Below are 19,631 nucleotides of genomic sequence, written 5' to 3' on the forward strand. Positions count from 1 at the left end.
TGCGCACGCGTGCGCACACGCACACACACACACACTTAAATGAAACACTTTCTAACTTCATTAAAATAAATGCTATACTAAGGTCTTAACCTCATAAATAACGTCTTATGGTTTTGCATGGAAATATTGTGCTGTGAGCCAGAATCAGCTGAAATGGAAAAACTCCAGTACTGATTTAATCTTCACGTCTACCCCTTTGATGTTGTTTGGCTGGCAGTAACAAGGTGTAGAAGGCTACAGCCAAATAAGAACCAGCACCCTCTGGCTTGCAATAATCAGATCCAGTGGTATTAATTTTGACACCCACAATGACAAAAGCAGCTCAAGAAAAAATCGGTGCGACACGTTTAAATGGGATCAGGGAAAAGAAACTGCAAAGAAGACCAGAGAGGAACTCGCCAACCAAGAAGAATAAACGCACATCTTTCTTTCTTTTTCCTTTTCTTTAGGGCTTTAATATTCAGCACAAACTAGGCAGCTTAAGTGCATAAACAACTTATTTTTTGACCGTAGTGAAAAATACGTCAAGAAGCTTTTAGATGCACTCCATTGCTCTCTGCCGCAGAAGATATTATTGGCTTTTATGGACGGGTAGAACACAAACCGCAGCCACCTCCCCCAATCCCCTTCCTCTCAACCTCTGATCTGGGCTGAGGGAGAATCAAGAGGGACAGTTGTGCTGGCTGAACATCTCTTCAAAGGCGCTGAAAGCTGCTGAGCGGAGGGGAGCGTTCTTGAGACCACACCTGAAGGACCATGCTTAGCTATCCAAAGGCAAAGCGTAGCTAAGAGCCTCAAGGGAGATTCTGAACAGCTGACGAAGGTAAACAAGGGCATCAGACACTCAGGGAGTAATCAGGCATCCTCATCCCGTTTTAAGACTGACCCTTAGAAAGAATCCTTCATGGATTTGTGTCTGCTACAAGAAGGATGCTGCCCAACTTGAGTACAGGATTTTCATAAGCATCATCCAGAGTCCGCAGACCTTGTTGTTTTTGTTAGTTGCGAAGTCGTGTCCGACCCATCATGACCCTATGGACAACGTTCCTCCAGGCCTTCCTGTCCTCTACCATCTTCTGGACTCCATTTAGGCTCACGCCTACTGCTTCAGTGACTCCATCCAGCCACCTCATTCTCTGTCGTCCCCTTCTTCTAGTGCCCTCAATCTTTCCCAGCATTAGGCTCTTCTCCAATGAGTCCTTCCTTCTCATTAGGTGGCAGACCTAGACTGAGCAAATAAACCTCTTCCTTGATGAAACTTTTTTTTTATTATTGCATGAAGACAATTCCCAAGGAATACACAATGAACCCTGTGGCACAATTTATCTTTCTTTTTGGAAACACCACACGCTCATATTCTTTTCAGCAGACTTCTCAGAAGTACTGTACCCCCATTTGTAACTGGGGATGGATGCTATCTGAACTCACTGGTCTTCCCTTGAAAAGCAATTAAAATCCTAAATGAATTATTTACAACAAAATATTCAACCAGCAGGCAGTAAATCTGATGGGTTGGGTTTTGCTGGACTTATTTGGCATCCAGTAACAGTGCCTATTTGTCTAATTATTTGAAAATTTCAGGCATTCTCTCTATACTTATTCTTGTATCCCTTTTAACTATTTCCCTACCCCGTTTCTTCACTCTGTATGTGATTATGAAATGACTTACTAGAGTTCATGTAAAACAGCCGACTGATGGTTTCAAGATGAAAGCCACAAGGCTGAGATTCATAGAAGGAGCAACGTTTGTGATCGTGGAAACAGATCCTTCAAACTTGTAATCTAGGCTGGTGACCATGTTGGACTGTTCACTTAAGTATTATCATATTTCTGGATGTGGACTTCCAAAACCATAGAAACAGGGCTCTTTGCAAAAGTATTATCTGAATTGTGGTAATCATTTCAGCTATAAACACGAAGCAGCCTTTATTATACTCTTTAATGTTTAATAGAGCTATGAATATGACTGTCGGATACAAAACAGAGAAATTGAAGATAGTGTGATTGGTTAGGAAGAGGGCAGAGTTTGTAGATGTGGCATATTTGAATGAGGGCTGCTGAAATAATTGTGGAGTGACATTCAGTCTTGGGGGAACTTGAAGAAAGAACCTGAGCTGGGAGGTGCTTGACAGCATGGTGATGGTCCCTCACTGCCTAGCTGACCCCTGAGGATTCAGCTGTGTCCTTCTGGTTGATATGGAGCTTTAAGTCTAGAGTGACAATAGTGACAGCGTGGCACCACCAGAACACCTGGTGGGAGGAAGAATAGCAAAAAACAACATGAGGAAGGTGACTGGGTGTGTGTTTGTGTGTGTGGGGGGGGGGGCTTGCATTACTCTTCTTCACTGGCATGCTGCTGGAAAGGGATTCAGGGAGATAATTTGCAAGACTGGATGTTTGAGAAAGGGAGGAAGCCTAGAGGGAGGAAATGGTCCTTGGCTAATTTGTGAAATAATATCAGCGATTCCATCAATTTCTATGATTTTGTCACAGGCTCTGGCATGTGGGAGGAATAAGGAGTAAGGTTAGTGGGAGTGGCTTGCCAGACTGCTAGCTTTCTTGAATTTAATTTGTTGTGAGGTAGATTATTTATTTTCATGAGCAACCAAAAGGGAGATTGGGCAGATTTTGGTGATAATAGATCTGGAAGTATATGGCACCACAGTTCCCACTATGAAGGAAGGAGGCCTGGTGTTTGATAGTTAATCCCCATTTCTACTTCAGTAGCCCTACTCCTGGGTCCCGGTGGCCCGATTGTTGTTGTTTGCGTCAAGTTTGAAAAGAAGACTTTGTTCTTCTATGATATGGCAGTGAGTAAACAGGTGGATTTGTGTATAATCAAAATCTGGTTGAGTGAGAGCAGGAATGTCCCCCTGCTCTCCTGGCTTTGGGGCCCCACAGCATCCTTTGACAGCAGGCCTTGGGGTGGATTTCTCAGTGGTGATGTTTTAGAATAGGCCTGATGGGATGTAACGACCAGGTGGGAATCCATCTGTTGTATTGGCTGCTCTGCTGTCCAGCAGGCTCTCTTTCAAAGTTCTTCAACCTGCTCTAGGGCCAGATCCCGGAACCCCCTCATCTTTTGATATTGGGAAACTTCCATCTCAATGCCCTGTGGCTTGGGATGGGAAAGGATGATAGCAAACTTGGCTTTATGTCAAGTAATGTCTAGCCCTACATATGCTGGCAGTCATGTTTCTGTCAAAGTAGCTGACTGATGGGAGGGCAGTTACTGTGGTCGGATCATGTAGGGAATAAAGGAGAGAACCTTGATGGAGAGAAGGGAAATGCCTTACTAAGGCAACAAGCAGATAAAAATTGTAGAAGCCCATAAGAGGGTTACGTAAACACATCAGGCACCCTCCCTCCAAATTTTTAGAACAGACATTATAAATTTCTTGGTCCATATAAGATTAACTGTAACCTGGGATCTCTCACTGATGAACACACAGATGATGAATGTTATGCTAAAGATACTTCATGTTTCCAGAAAGATTCCAGCAGAGACTGGGGAATTTTCACAACAGCTGGCAGAGAGGGCCAATGATTGCCTGAATAACTGCTGGCAGTTACCGAATCTTGGAAACACGTAACATTGGTGTTGTAAGCCTGCACTGGCTATTGATAATTTTTCAGGTGCAATTCAGAGTGCTGGTTTTGTCAGGCTCCAAAATCAAGAAAGACCCATTGAGGTTCTTCAAAGGACCCATTGAGGTCCTTTATTGTGCCTCACCTATAGATAGAAATCTTGTCAAAGTAATGCAGATGATTTGCACCATAAAACATAGGGAGGAGCCATTTAACTCACTGTCTCCCACACAAACCATCTAAACTTTGCTGTCTTTTGCTCCTCTGGAATGTTCTTCCTCCCTCCTGGGAACCTAGATTAAATTCCATCACAAGTTCTGACTTATAAAGCTGTAAATGGCTCAGCACATAAATCAGGGGTCTTCAGACTTGGCCCTTTTATGACTTGTGGACTTCAACTCCCAGAATTCCTCAGCCAGCGTGCCTGCCTGAAGAATTCTGGGAGTTGAAGTCCACAAGTCATAAAAGGGCCACGTTTGAAGACCCCTGACCTAAATGCACACAGGCCACCTTCCCCTAATCAAATCATTCTAACCTTTAATGATAATTCCAGGAAAGGCTACTGATTCCTCCTCACTTCCAATGAGCTGCTTCCTCATTCATGGCCCCAGTTCTACGGAACAGGCACCCCTTACAAATTAAATTGGTATCTTCATTAATGCCTTTCCAGAAGATGACAACGAACACTCTTCTAAAGGCCCTTTGGTGATGATTTTTTTGCCACCATTTTTACTATTATAGCTGTTTTTGGACTGGCTGTTAATGTTCTGACAATTATTGTAACTATGTTTTGATTTAATTCTCTTAATTAGTTTATTTACCACGGATGCTTTAATTGTATTTGTAATGTGCATGTTTTAATTATTAGTTGTAAACCACCAGGAATCCTTAGTGTGTTCAGCACTTTAGCTATGTAACAAAACAATAAAAAAAAAACCACACAAATGCAAATATATTACCGTTTGCAATTAAGGAAAAACTATCACAAGGTTACCAGTGGGAGTGGTTTGGTTTTGAAAGCTTCAAAAGACTTGGATTTCAGAGCAATCTGTAGTGCCACAAAAAATGTTCTTTTTTTAATTTGAAAAGTTAGCCATTAAAAATAATTAATGGGTAATTTCTGTACATTTATAGCTTTCCAAATGCAGGTACTATTACGCCTTTATTTCCAGCTTTTTTTTTTGTTTGCTTGTTTCCAACAAAACACCTGCCAATCAAAGTAACTTATTTGATTGCATAGCTATTTTCTTTCGTTCAACTTAGGTCGGGAGGTTTTGCGCAAGATATTGGCAAAGTTCTAAGGTTGATTGGGGAGCACAGAGCGAGCCCGATCTAAAAACAGGGCACATTTATCGCCTTGTATGTTAGACACCCCTGGATCTCATTATGTGCAATCTATCGGGGCAGATGGGTCTGCAATTCAGGAGAAATTGAGCTGCCCAGACGAGGCGTAGTAACCCGTGGCGTGGTCAGTGGAGAATCGCTGTGAGAGATAGACGGAATTCAGCTGCACTTCTCCGAATTCGAAGTTCTCAAAGAGCTGAAAGAGAGAAGAGAGGACTCATGAAATTATAAACCTCAAAAGAGTAGACAGGTACTCCTTGACCTACGACCACAATTGAACCCAAAATTTCTGTTCTTAAGTGAGACACTTGTTAAGTGAGTTTTGTCCCACTTTACGACCTTTCTTGCCTCAGTTGTTAAGTGAATCACCACAGTTGATAAGATAGTAACCCGGTTGTTAAGTGAATATAGTTTCCCCTTTGACTTTGCTTGTCATAAGGTTGCAAAAAAAAGGGGTGGTGGTGGTGTCACATGACCTTGGAACATAGCAACCGTCATAAATATGAACCAGTCGCCCAGTGTCTGAATTTTGATCACACAATCATGGGGATGGTCGTTACTGTGAAAAATGGTCATAAGTCACTTTTTTCCAGGGCCACTGTAATTTTGAACAGTCACTAAACGAACTATTCTAAATCGAGGACTACTGTACTGGGTATGTGTGTGTCTGTTCCCTATGATAAACCATTTTCCCACATATAATTGATACATGTTCCATGATTTTCTTTCCCCCTTCCCCTGTCTCAGATTGAAAGAACTTGTAAACATGTTTTGTTTTTTTTCACTTATCAGGATTTTTTTTTACCCAACAGGATGGGAGTTTCTGAAACTTTATTTATAGCAGAATACCAACAATACTTTGGCTCCATTTGATCTATTGCAGGAAAAGGGCAAATCCAGCCTCTTGGCTGGCAGCTGTTAACCTAGGTTACATTCCCAAAAATTCATTTGGAAAAAGTGTAGAAAAGAAGGCTAAACAGCTAGAAGATGCGTGGCTTTGTCTATGACAGTCTCTAAGGGGAGTTGGGCACATCACCTCACGTTTTCCTAGCTAGTCAGACTCTAATATAAAGTTAGTAATATACATTTATAAGTGACGGGCGAGGAAGAATCTGAGGTAAAACAAATAATGAGATTATGAATAAATATTTGTACATCCGTATGTAAAGCGAGGGGGAAAATTATTTGATCCCCTGCTGATTTTGTACATTTGCCCCCTGGCAAAGAAATGATCAGTCTATAATTTTAATGGTAGGTTTATTTTAACAAGGGACGTGGTGGCTCAGTGGGTTAGGACGCTGAGCTTGTTGATCAGAAGGTCGGCAGTTTGGCGGGTCGAATCCCAAGTGCCGCGTAACAGAGTGAGCGCCTGTTACTCGTCCCAGCTTCTGCCAACCTAGCAGTTCGAAAGCACGTCAAAATGCAAGTAGAAAAATAGGGACCACTACAGTGGGAAGGTAACAGCGTTCCGTGCACCTTTGGCGTCTAGTCATGCTGCCCACATGACCACAGAGACGTCCTCGGACAAGCGCTGGCTCTTCGGCTTTGAAACAGAGATGAGCACCGGCCCCTAGAGTTGGAAACGACCAGCACGCATGTGCGGGGGAACCTTTACCTACCTTTTACCTTATTTTAACAGTGAGACACAGAATAATAACAAAAAAAAATCCAGAAAAACGCATTTCAATACTTCTGGAGTAAGGAATTCTTACGTATTTTACTCTGCTAGTCATTGCCAACTATAGAGGGTGGTACTGATCTCTATTTCAAGGCTATCGAGCCAGCACTGTCTGAAGACATTTCCGTGGTCATGTGGCCAGCATGTCATCAAAGTGGTACTTATTTATCTACTCACATTTGCATGCTTTCAAACTGCTAGGCTGGCAGCAGCTGGGGCAAGGATGGGAGCTCACGCCATTTTGTGGTGCTTGAACCTGGGCTGCTGGCTTTCCAGCTGACAAGCATAGCATCTTAACCTCTGACCTCCACCACGTGCACACCACAAGTTCTGGAGGCATGAGGGGCTACATGGCATGGGTCCGGAGTACCTCGGAGACCACCTGCTGCCGGCGTCAACTTCCCTCCGCCCTGTGCGTTCCCACAGAGAGGGCCTCCTCAGGGTGCCTCTGGTCAGAGAATGTCGGCTGGTGGCCCCCAGGGGGAGGGCCTTCTCTGTGGGCGCTCCGGCTTTATGGAATCAGCTGCCGGTCGAGCTCCGGATGGCACCTGACCTTCGCTCCTTCCGACGCGGTCTGAAGACCCATCTATTTGAACAAGCCGGCCTGGCCTGATGGGGGATATATTGGGGTTTTAATGGGGATTTTTATATTGTTATTGATTGTTTTAGCTGGGCTACTATTTAATTCTTTTTAATTTTTGTATCCTGTATTTTTTATATGTGCCCTGTTCACCGCCCTGAGTCCTTCGGGAGAAGGGCGGTATATAAATATAATTAATAATAATAATAATAATAATAATAATAATAATAATAATAATAATAATAATAATAATAATAATAATAATAATAATAGTATCTGGCCTATGGCCCATCAGTTAATCATCTCTGTTTCTGACATTTCACAGTTCTTGTTTATACAACCCTCTGGACGACATAAAAAGAAAAATAATAGTTGTTATCAGCTCTCCAACCAACACACTCCTTTCTTAAGGTTTCTTTCTACTGAAATCTGATTGCAGCTCTTTCTTACACAAGAGAAGTTTTAATTACTGCTCCCACAGATTACACAAAGAGGGCCTGTACATCAAAGAAGACAGGACTTTGGCACCAAGATCCGACAATAAACCTTTAATTTGCTTAGTCAAGACTGAGTAGGTGTTTTGGCAGTGGGGGAGGAGGGTAATGGGGCAAGGAGAGATATTTCTAATTTATGTAGATTACTAATCTGCATTTAGTGTATCCACCTATATCCATCGATGGCTAGCTTGTCCAAGTTAGAATAATGAAATCAGAAACACTATGCTCTTCTTCCAAATACCAGTAACGTAGCTTTTCAAGGGCATTTGCATACTCACATACGTAAAGTTCAGGAGAAAGCTGCTTCAGCAATTAATAGAATACAGGAGACAGATGAATATATATATACGAATACATTATTGTAAGAACTTAGTAATATTGCTTTGAAGAACCATCACATTCAAGTGGTTTTCTTCAATCCATTAAAGAAGCAGGAAATTGCTCTGCCTTAAAATGAAAGTAACTAGTTTAGAAAATCTTTGAACAACTGCATTAATTTCAAACTCAGCTGAATGCTGCTGTGCCAAGGGTCAACAAAGGCTGAATAATCTAGTTTCCCCATCAAGACAAGCTTAAAAAATCCATACTCCATCTGAGTACTTCTGCCTTTTTACATCTGTCTCCCAGCCCTTAGTTCAACATGGGTTATATCCAACTCTTCTTGCCATTAAGTTCAAAGTCATCCCAGAGGCTTTGAAAAAGCCTTCAGTTTCATTACACCCTATCCATTCCTAGTTAACAACCCGGTCTCCCTGTCCAGTCATGTCCGACTTTGGGAGATGGCGCTCATCTCTGGTTCCTGGCCAAAGGAGCCAGCATTGTCCACAGACATTTTCCGTGGTCACGTGGTCAGCATGGCTATATGCCAAAGGCGCACAGAATGCTGTTACCTTCCCACCAAAGTGGTACCTATTTATATACTTGCACCTGCATGCTTTTGAAGTGCTAGGTGGGGCAGGAACTGGGGCAGGAATGGGAACTCATATCGTTGCGCAGCTCTGGGGTCTCAATTCGGGGCTGTCAGCTTTGCGGCTGACAAGCTCAGTACTGAAATTCCAATATCTGTTTAACTGCGTTCTCCCCAACGCTGATGATCTTAAATGGCTTTTTATTGGTTTTGGCTATTTATTTTAATGTTCTACTATATGACCCGTTTAGTGGCATGCAAAAATTGAAGCACCACCAATCAAGCTGTAATGCCCACATGAATCCTAAATGAATAGAAGCCGACCCGAACTTCATGTGATACAAAATTAAAACAGGTATCTTTTTGCTAATCTGAATGTGTATTTGCTAATTACATGTGGCTGTTTTCAGATTAAAAATAAGCAAATGGTGAATGTAGCAGGTTTGGACACCCTTCCAGGTGATTCAGCTTTATTTTGAACTCTGAAGAGACTAATAATACCGAGCAAGTGATCGAACTGTGAGACCTACAAAGGACTCAAAGGCAATTCCACAAGAGGACAAATATTGTGACCCCTCAATAAGCTTCTCAGATCTACCTACTTTAAACAACATGAGCTCCTCTAGCCAGTTGTCTGAGCAGCTGAAAATTAAGATAATTCTCTCTTACAAAGCAGGACAGGGCTACAAAAAAAAGAACCTCTAAATGTCTCCAAGTAGCAATTTCAACTGTGAGAAATGGTGTTAAATAATGGAACTTATGTGCATTTGTTGAAGTCAAGGCAAAATATGAGAAGCCAAGAAAAATTTCTGCTGGAACTATCTGAAAACTGGTCAGAACACACTGATCACTAAAAATAGTTTGCTGAAAATTTTGGCTGATCCGAAGTAGCTGTTCACTATATAATTTCGCTGAAACGACGACAAGCCGCTCTATGGGAGAACTGCCAGAGGGAAATATTTTAGCTGATTTTATCCCAAAGTGATTGTAAAATATGCAAAAGAAAACCTGAATCAATTGTTCAGCCCAAAGCCCAGAAGACACATTGGGAAAAAAACAGAAAAAAATAATAAAATGAAAGCATTTGTTGACATTATGATATTTTGGGGTACACCACCCAATGGCGCAAGAAAAAAAATGTGCGCAGAAGATTGAATTCAATTAAATATCAACATTTGTGTCCCACAATCAGTGAAGAAACCGAAACAAGGCTTCACCTTTTTACAAGACAATGATTCCTCCCCCTCCCCACCCCAAATAGCCAAAAAATCAATCATGAAGTGCTTTATAGGATAGATAAAGATTTTAAAATGATCTTTGCAACCCATAGAGGTCAATGCTTTTTGTAATCTGAGGTGATCTCAAACATGCAAAGCATGCAAGGAGACTTCATGCTAATTTTGAGCTAAAAGAATTCTGATAGGAAGAGTAAAATAAATAAATAAATAAATAAATAAATAAATAAAATCCAAAAGCCCAGATATAAAGACTTAATTGGCTACACAAAATGCTTGGAAGTTGCAGAGGTATGGCTGGAATAGTTGGTCTCAAGAGAGATGAAATGGTAACGTCCTGAATCAATTCTACTTAGTTAAGCAGACTAGTGTACCAGAAAAAAATCTAGTGTTTGGTAAAGAGTTTCAACAGGCCTGCATCACGAAGGAAATAAATTAAACCAAAAAGTTTGGAAGTTAGAAATAAGACTGAAATATAAATACTCTAGTTCTGGTTCATGTTGAATTTCAGTGTTTATTTTCAGCATATATTAAAATGAATATTCTTCGATTCAATGTATCATATGTGGGTTAGACAGCATCACCACCAAATGGATTTGTAACTGGCTGACCAACCGTGCTCAACGCGTAGTCCTTAATGAACTGCATCTACATGGAGGGAAGTGTGTAGTGGGGTGCCCCAGGGCTCTGTTCTGGGCCCAGTGCTCTTCAACATCTTCAACGATTTGGACGAGAGGATAGATGGGGAACTCATCAAATTTGCAGATGACACACCAAGCTGGCAGGAATAGCCAACACTCCAGAAGACAGGCTTAAGATACAGGAGGATCTGGACAGACTTGAACTTTGGGCGTTACGTAACAAAATGAAATTCATTGGTGAAAAAAGTAAGGTTCTACATTTAGGCAAGAAAAATCAAATGCACAGGTATAGCATAGGTGGTACCTGGTTCAATAGTACATACCTGCCAAAGGGACCTTGGAGTTCTAGTGAACAATCACTTAAATATGAGCTAGCAGTGTATTGTAGCTGCCAAAGCAGCCAACGTAGACCTAGGCTACATTAACAGAGGGACAGAATCAAAATCAAGTGAAGTGTTAACACCACTCTATAATGTCTTTGTACGACCAGACTTGGAATACTACATCCAGTTTTGGTCATCTTATAAAAATGATGTAGAGATTCTGGAAAGAGTACAGAGAAGAGCAACAAGATAATTAGGGGACTGGAAGCTAAAAGATACAAGAATGTTTGCTGGAATTGGGTATGGCTAGTCTAATGAAAAGAACGACTAGGGGTGACATTATAACAGTGTTCCAATATCTCAGGGGCTGCCACATAGAAGATGGGGTGGTGGTGTCAATCTATTCTCCAAAGCACCTGAAAGCAGGACAAAAAGCCATGGATGGAAAGTAATCAAGGAGAGAAGCAACCTACAACTAAGGAGAAATTTCCTGACAGTGAGAACAATTAATCAGTGGAACGACTTGTCTCCAGAAGTTGTGGGTGCTCCAACATGAGGTTTTTAAAAAGAGATTGGACAACAAATTATCTGAAATGTATAGGGTCTCGTCCTTGATCAGGGGCCTGGACTAGAAGACCTCCAAGATCTCTCCCAACTCTGTAATAAAATCAAAATATTAGCACTTGAAGTATTTGTAATGTACAGGTGATCCTTACCTAACAACCAGAATTGGGACCAAAATTTCCATCGTAAGTTGGTGTGGTCATAAAGCGAGTCATCATGTGACCAGACCTAATTTTACAATCATTTTCCCTCTGTCATTAAGCAAATCATGTGGTGGTTTACTGAATCACATGGCCATTAAGCGACTCTGCCTTCTCCAATTGATTTTGTCAAAGGTTGGCCGGGAAGGTTGCAGATTACAATCACACGCATGCAAAAGATGCTGCAACTTTTGTAACTGTGAACCACTTGCCAAATGACTGAATTACAACCACAGGACCCTGGGGTGGTGCTTTAAGGACCAGTCTTAAGTTGCTTTTTCCAAGGACCTTGTAACTTCGAACCATCATTAAACAAACGGTCCTAAGTTGAGGACTACCTGTTAAGTCTGATACAGGATTTCAAGAATAAAGTGCACCCTTTCGAATTTATAAGCTTTTTTTAATACCTGGTCCTTTTAAATAGTGACTGAAGAATTCTAGACCTCACAAAAACATACAGATGTACCTCTCTCTTTTTCTCTCTCTTATACTGTCACGTTATAGTGAATTATCTTTGGAAGCAGTTCTGTGAATCCCTTTGAGAATGGTCAGTAAAAATCTAACTCACTAAAAACAGGTGGTTACATGTTGGAAAAGATGGGAGGCGGACAGTTATCATGGTTCCGATATATGAAACCCTTGAAAAGAACTTCGAGGCATTGTTTTCCTTAAAGAATCATTTATTCGGGAAACAAAGAATTGGCACTACATAGTTGAACCCAAAAACTAAATTCCCCTCCCCTGGATACAAAGTAACAGAGTACAATTCCCACCCTCAGTAAACTGTCATAAATCACATTCCCCAATTAGCTTAAAGCGTGGCTTGCTCCTTAACTCCACAGCCCGCCAAACTGTTATCAGCTTGTCCTTGGGTTCCCACCACAGCGATGTTACCGCGAGCTAACCTTACATTCCAACCCCCTCCCTCTTGCTGCACCTGATTTCTAAAGCAAGAAAAGCAATGTAAAGGAGTAGAGAAAATGGCTGCATTTTCATCAGTTGTCAAAGCAGGAACATCCAATGTTAGCAGCGTTGACAAATAGGTGGTTACATGTTGGAAAAGAGGGGAGGTGTACAGTTAAAGTGGAATAATTAGAATCCCTGCATAATCAAGATTTGAATTTCTATTCTTGAGGAACTTAGCGACAATAAAGGGCAGCAAGGCTTTTCAGAAAAGAATTGTTCCAGCATGCACGCTATTTAATTTAGGGGTGGGGGAGGGGGAAAGAAAGATTAGACAATTCCTTGGGAAAATGGTTTCACACAATTATAGCAATAAAATATAATGTGGAATGCGACTTGTTTCTCCAGGCTAAAGATAAAAATATCTCCTAGGTATAAACTACTACAGTGGAAATATCTCTGCACACACACACACACACACACGGGACAGAGTTGTTTTACATAAAGGCCACTGTGATTAAATGCAATACCGAGACAGTAATTTTTTGCAGAGCCAGCAGTTTTGACAGGGCTCATATTTTGTATCTGATGGCCAGACAGAGAACTTAAGACAATGCCTGTTTTTTTATTTTCCAGATATTTTAAATTAGGAGCTCTCACAGGTCCTCATGATCCTGCATTTATGCTTTCTCAGCGTAGAAGGTTCCTCCAGCACTGGGCACTGAACATGGTTACCATGTTATCTTGAGGCTGACTAAGCTTATAAAGTATGGAATATAAGGAGTCCACGACTTACACCCATTCCTTCAGCGAATGTTCAAAGTTATGATGGCGTTGAGCGATGGGACTTGTGACCTGTGTCTGAAGTTGCACTGCCCCTGCAGTCATGTGATCAAAATTTGAGCCAGCCCACACTTAAGACTACAGGGGACTTCAACTCCCTCCATCTGCCGACCAACCCCATCTTGCTTGTCAGTAGCAGTGCCGAGGCTTAAGACCTTCAGCAGGCCTCAGCCAGCTGCCACTGACCCCACGCTTCTACAGGGCAGAATGGGCCAATTCGCTACAGCCACCTCACTGCAGCCAACTCGCCACAGGACAATCACTGCGGAACAATTTAATAATACTATTTAATGATTTAAAATAAATAAATAATTTTTTTAATTGTTGTCTATCACATTTCATTCTGTCCCTCCTTTTGCATCCTTTCTTTTAATGATTCTATTCCACCGTTTCTTTGTTATTGGTGTAACTTTTGTCCAGCAATGAGTTGTCCTGTGGCGAAGTGGCCGGGGCGAGTTGTCCCGTAGCGGGTTGCCATGGCGAGATGGCTGTGGTGAAGTCATAGGCCCTCTACAGCAGAGGTCCCCAACCTTTCAAGCACCAGGGAATGGCTCTGTGGAGAGAGTTTTTTCTGCGGACCGGAGAGGGCGTGGTTTCATGTACTGCCGGCATCCCACAAATGGGGCTTTGCTTGTTTGCACAGACTGATTTCTGGCATGCCGTGGTCTAGTGCTGATCCACAGACTGGGGGTTGGGAATCCCTGCTCTATAGGTAGTCTTTGACTTAATTCATTGACTGCTCGAAGTTACAGTAGCACTGAAAAAAAGTGAGTTGGGACCATTTTTCACACTTACAACCATTCCAGCATCCCCAGGGTCACATGACCAAAATTTGGATGCTTGGTAATGGGCTTCTATTTGTGATGGTTGCCGTGTCCCAGGGTCTGACAAGCCAAGCCAACGGGAAAGCCAGATTCACTTTACAATTGTGCTACCAGCTTAACAACTGCGGCCATTCAGTTAACAACTGTGGCCAGAAAAGTCGTGAAATGGGGCCGAGCTCACTTTGCATCTGTCTTACTTAGCAACCGAGATCTGGGGCTCCGTTGTGGTTGTGTCGAGGATGACCTGTACTTCAGTCCCAACCTTAGCCCTGCTGCCACCGAGGAAAGCCACCTCACGCCCCGGCCAGCCACCTCAGCACCACTGGGGCAAAGCTCCAGTTGCCCCTGCCATCCTGCGCTCCACAGACCCTGACACGGAGCTGGTCTTTGCAATTTTCCTCCACCACCCAGCCTGACCTTCCGTATGCAAGGAAGCTACTAACTGTGCCAAGTCTTCTCATCAAAGCCGTTTGTGTCATTCTCCAAATCAGGCGTACCATTCATTCTCCAAATGAAGGCCTCAGAAGCTTTCTGAAGCATCGCAAGACTAGTGCCTGCGATCCAGAGGATGAATAGTGTGTGTGATCTGAAGAACAGATACAACAATCCCATCTGTCCCCTGCCTCGCCCCCACCCCCACCCCTGGTCCTTCTCCCTCCTTGTGCCATCTTGTTACTATGATTTTACTTTGATAGTAGTTCCATTTCCATGTGGTGTTAGGAATACTTATCACCGATGATTTTAATTTTTTTTATGCTAGAAGCTACCCAGAGTTGCTTCAAAATGAGCAAATAAATTTAATAAACAAAGAAACAAATTAAAAAAACAAAAATAATGTGAGCGACCTTAGGAAGAAGGCCGGGTGTGGCCAGCAGCTGCCTGGCATGTATTGGTGCTAGGCCAGGTGAGCTGCGTCAGCAGAGGGAGGAGGTGGGCGAAAGTCAGCTAGGTGGTGGAGTGCGGCACAGGGTGTCTGCCACTTTCTGGAGCATGATGGGTTTTCTGCCACACTGCTTGGCCAAGTTGGGGTGGGTGAGGCTAAGGCAGGGGTAGGCAACCTTGGCTCTTTTGACTCATGGACTTCAACTCCCAGAATTCCTGAGTCAGCATAGCTGACTGGGAGTTGAAGTCCCTGAGTCACAAAAGAGCCAAGGTTGCCTACCCCTGGACTAAGGCTTCCTGCTTCAGAGACACAGTATGCCAAGACCCAAGCTGCAGGATATTCTTTTCCCCACCACACAGAAGCCTTCCTCAACTTGACCTGCACTGGGTTTCCCAGGACCTTCTCCTGCTCCCTGTCTGGGACTCCCCCCCCCCCCCGACTTGCCTGTTTGTAGTTATGACAGCAACCGAGAGTCCATGGTCATGTGACATCTCGCTCTACAGCTGCATGGACGTTCTGTCTCAGCTGTGGTCGTAAGTCGAGGACTACCTGTTTTGGAGCCTTCATTTCTGGTGGGTTATATTGCAATGCAACTTTTAAAAACTGTATCTCTGTTACTCAGGAGCCAAAGTGCAAAAACATGTTATATTAAATAAACATTGGGGGGGGGGGGGAAAGCTAGTAGTTCCCTCCTAAGACATAGACAGTTCCTCTACGTAAATGGGCCAGCACACAAACACTGCTGCATGTGTTAACCTGCTTTCCACATTAGTTATTTAGGGAGAAGAGAGAACTGAGGTTTGTCCATGAAAATAAAAAAAAGCTACACTGACTGTTTGCAACATTTGAGTTGGGATTGTCAAGTCAATGGTCTGGTTTAGAGTATGTGTTAAGTAATGTAGGAATTCTAGATCCTTGTTATATACAGGTAGTCCTCCATTTATGACTGAACCTGAACCTGGAATTGTGGTCATAAGTTCTTGTGATTGTAAGTTGATGTATCATGAGACTGGATTTGATTTTTCAGCATTTGTTAGGTGGTCATTTGTTACCGGAATCTGGGACTAAATGCCAGAAAGTGGCAAAAAACACTCACAAATTGTGGTCATATGACAACGGGACACTATAAACGGTTGTAAAGCTGGACTGTAAAGCACCCAAACCAGCAATCACATAGGAAAATGGGGCATTGTAACTTTGAAATTTCATATTGGGAGGGGGGGGGTCTGTCGTAACTTCAAATAGTTGCTAAGTGATCAGACATAACTTGAGGACTTCTGAGGTATTTTTCTTGCACAAATCAAAAACTATGATATATTGAGCACTATTTAGAATTAAATTAACTTGCTCACATAATTATCAGACAGTAATTTTAGTCTGTGGTAGTATCTTTTCAGACTTCCCAAATTTCACCAAAAGTGACTTTATTGCCAGAATGGGCCATAATAATATGGCCCTATTTGTGCATTTTCAATATATTTTTAATACAGCTAGGCTACACCAAGTTCAATGATAAAATATCAAGACCTATTAATTTTGAATTGTGTTGCCTGCCTGGGATGCTCATCTGAGACAGTGTTCAATTTTCTAGCCAGTGACTCTCAGCTGTAGATTATTTTATGATTTTTTTATAGCCTGACTTCCAAGCCCTCTGCTTTCACAATTACAGCCAGCTGACTCACAAAAAGATACCCCCTGTTGGCTCACAAAAAAGCAATATTTTGCTTTAGGAATAGATTGCACTTGTCCCATTGACAAATATATATTGGAACTATAGATTGTATGAAGATTCAGAAACGTGGTGAAGACAGATGCCAAGTTATTCCATGCCATCCTGCTTTTGATTGTGATTTGATCATGATTGTGTGGTTGCCCCCAAAAGGCCTGCTTGACTCTTTTAAATGACAGAAAATGAAATCTACGAATCAGTAATGGCCGAAATATGATTCGGTCGAAAAGGTGTTACAGAACTGCATTGAAAGAGAAGAAAAGAGTTATTCTAGGACTAATGGGGCAGGGACCTACTGAAGTGGCCAAAGATAACCCATCCTTCTGGCAGGTCATTGTGGGTTATTGAGGACACCTTGACCCCAAGTCTATCACGAATGCCTTGTTATATACTAAAGTGGGCAAGGGAACAATACTTTGATACCGTATTTTCCAGCGTATAAGACGACTTTTTAACCCATGAAAATCATCTCAAACGTTGGGGGGTCGTCTTATACGCCCAGTCGTCTTATACGCCGGAAAATACACCTGGAGAAACTTGTGATGATACCTTTGACTATCACTGGTTCACTTTCAATGGTGGCTTTCAAAACAGGGAACAGAGAACAAGCCCTTAAATCAGGGGTGTCAAACTGCCGGCCCGCGGGCCGGAGCGTCACGAAGAAACTGCGCCCATCCCATTTTCAGCAATGGGAAAAAGTTCCGATACGTCGCGCGACGTCACGTGATGTCGCAAGTTTGACATGCCTGCCTTAAATCATCCAATTAAAATGAAATCGAGTTCCTGATAATCACTTCATTCTAGCAGAGCTCACATCATTAAACAGAGACTGGTTAGCTCCTGCTTTTTAGGATGATTGTTTGTCTATATAGCTAACCTAGCATATACTGCATGCTACACAGAGGTTTGGGGTATAGCTAATGTCCTTGTTTTTTCTGGTTGTTGTTGTTTTTTTTTTAAAAAAAAGATTATAGCAATGATCCTGCCAGCTAAAGACTTTTAAGTCAATACCGAACATAATTAGCAAATTAAAATCCAGGAACTGGAACGGGAACCTCTGTAATTGGCTTGTGCAGGAGAATATATTGGAAGATGAATGGTGAGTAGAGGCCCTCAGAGCAGATTATCTACTATAGATTAGCACCTGACCCTTGCAGTGTTTGGTGGGAAAATACACATGCAGAAAAATGTCTCATCTGCTGTCTTGGTGGATTTCAGGACTGGTTTGGGGAATCCTTTAATGGAGAAGGGACAGCAATGGCTCAGCGCTTAAAGACACTGAGCTTGCCAGCTGGAAAGCTGACAGCCTGGGTTCAAAACCTGAGGGCGCACAACTGGATGAGCTCAGGTTATTTTGCCCAGCTCCTGCCTACCTACGGCTAGCGGTTCAAAAGCATGCAAATGTGAGTAGATAAATAGATACCATTTCGGTGGGAAGGTAACAGCGTTCTATGAACTTCGGCGTATGGCCTTACTGGCCACATGACCACTGGCTCCCTCAGCTAAGAAACAGAGATGAGCCCCCTAAAGTTGGACATGACTGGAAAAGGGAAACAAACCTTTACCTTTTAATGGGGAAAACTTAGCAACTCTACTGTTGATCTGTTACTGTTGATGCCCAAATGATACGATAATACAAGACTGAAAACGAAATGTAGTCACTCTGGAGAGCTCCTTGAGAGGGTAAAACTAGGTTATATTTTGATTCCTTATTCCTGATATTTATATAAATTCTCTCGTCAGACTCTTCAGGGGATAGTTTTGCACGCCCCAAACTTGCAGACAAATATCTTTCGTTTTCTTTTATGCAGGTGACGCTGTCATCTTGTCACTGACCTAGACAAGGTTAGATCCCTTCAGGCCCTTGTTCAACATTACCAAGTTATGAAATATTATAAAACAAAGCATGTGTTTTTTTCCCCCAATCTACAAAGTTCCACAGCTGGTTACAGACATCCGTCACGCAGAACAAATCAAATGTTTTCAATATTTAGTCATTTCCAAGGAAACTGCTCACATTAAATACATGGCTCAAAAAAATGGGGGGGGGGCAACAGCAACATTAAGATTCAATGGAAAGCAGGGAAGGAACTTTATCAGCTATCACACTTTTTGCAACAAACAAATTACAACATTATCTTATGAGGTGCAATTGGGACCTCATTTCAGTGATGACCCCCTTGAAAATGTCCAATTTTTAAATGTTTCAAGTCACCCAAATATGTTCTTAAAGTGGCTCTAAGCCAAGAGGCCAGGTTGCCCAAAACCGACAACAATGTTTGGTCAATTATCTTCAGAGCCTGGCTAAGGCTTATTCTAACACCAATGGGAGTCCTTCTGGTTATATTATCTCTACATGGTAGAAGAGCACCAGATGTCATTTGCATTTCTATGCACTTGCACCTGAATATCTATTACCTTCACAATCAGAAAAGATTAGAGAGGGGATCAAACAGATGAGCTGAGACATAGCATTCAGAATCATTTAAGTTGAACTTCAAAGACTTTTCAACATCTTAGAGAATTCTGGTCCAGCAGTTTATCTTATTTACTCCCCAAAATTGATGGCACCTTCTAGAGCAGGGGTCTTCAAACTTGGGCCTTTTATGACTTGTGGACTAACTTCCAGAATTCCTCAGCCAGCATGTCTGGGCTGAGGAATTCTGGGAGTTGAAGTCCACAAGTCATAAAACGGCCAAGTTTGAAGACCCCTGTTCTAGAGTTTCTTTCAGCACTATATGCTTGGCATTTTTTTGAAGGCAGGTTATTATGAAACTTCAGTTCCTTGGGGACTCTTCCCATGTTTTGGATGAGACTCAATCATGTTAATTTATATCTCTATGTTCTGAACTGCAAATTTTATTCTGCTTCTCAAAGTGACTCAGATAAATT

The 19,631-nt window shown here is 42.2% G+C and overlaps 1 protein-coding gene across 5 annotated transcripts in view; it reads right to left on the reverse strand.

The window, feature by feature from the left end:
* Positions 1–4,178: 4,178 nt before the first annotated feature.
* ASCC1 (activating signal cointegrator 1 complex subunit 1) overlaps positions 4,179–19,631 on the reverse strand; it is a 119,614-nt gene continuing 104,161 nt past the window's right edge. For 4 of the 5 annotated variants that reach the window (XM_083364819.1, XM_083364816.1, XM_083364817.1 and 1 more), the window contains one exon: positions 4,179–5,128. In XM_083364819.1, the coding sequence (XP_083220945.1) occupies positions 5,009–5,128 (120 nt within the window). In that variant the 3' untranslated portion in view covers positions 4,179–5,008. Of the gene's footprint in view, positions 5,129–15,503; positions 15,580–19,631 lie in introns of those variants that run through there. The other variant, XM_083364821.1, reaches the window with a different exon arrangement.

This window comes from Vipera ursinii, assembly GCF_947247035.1.
Source record: "Vipera ursinii genome assembly, chromosome: 5".
Classification (NCBI taxonomy): Eukaryota; Metazoa; Chordata; class Lepidosauria; order Squamata; family Viperidae; genus Vipera; species Vipera ursinii.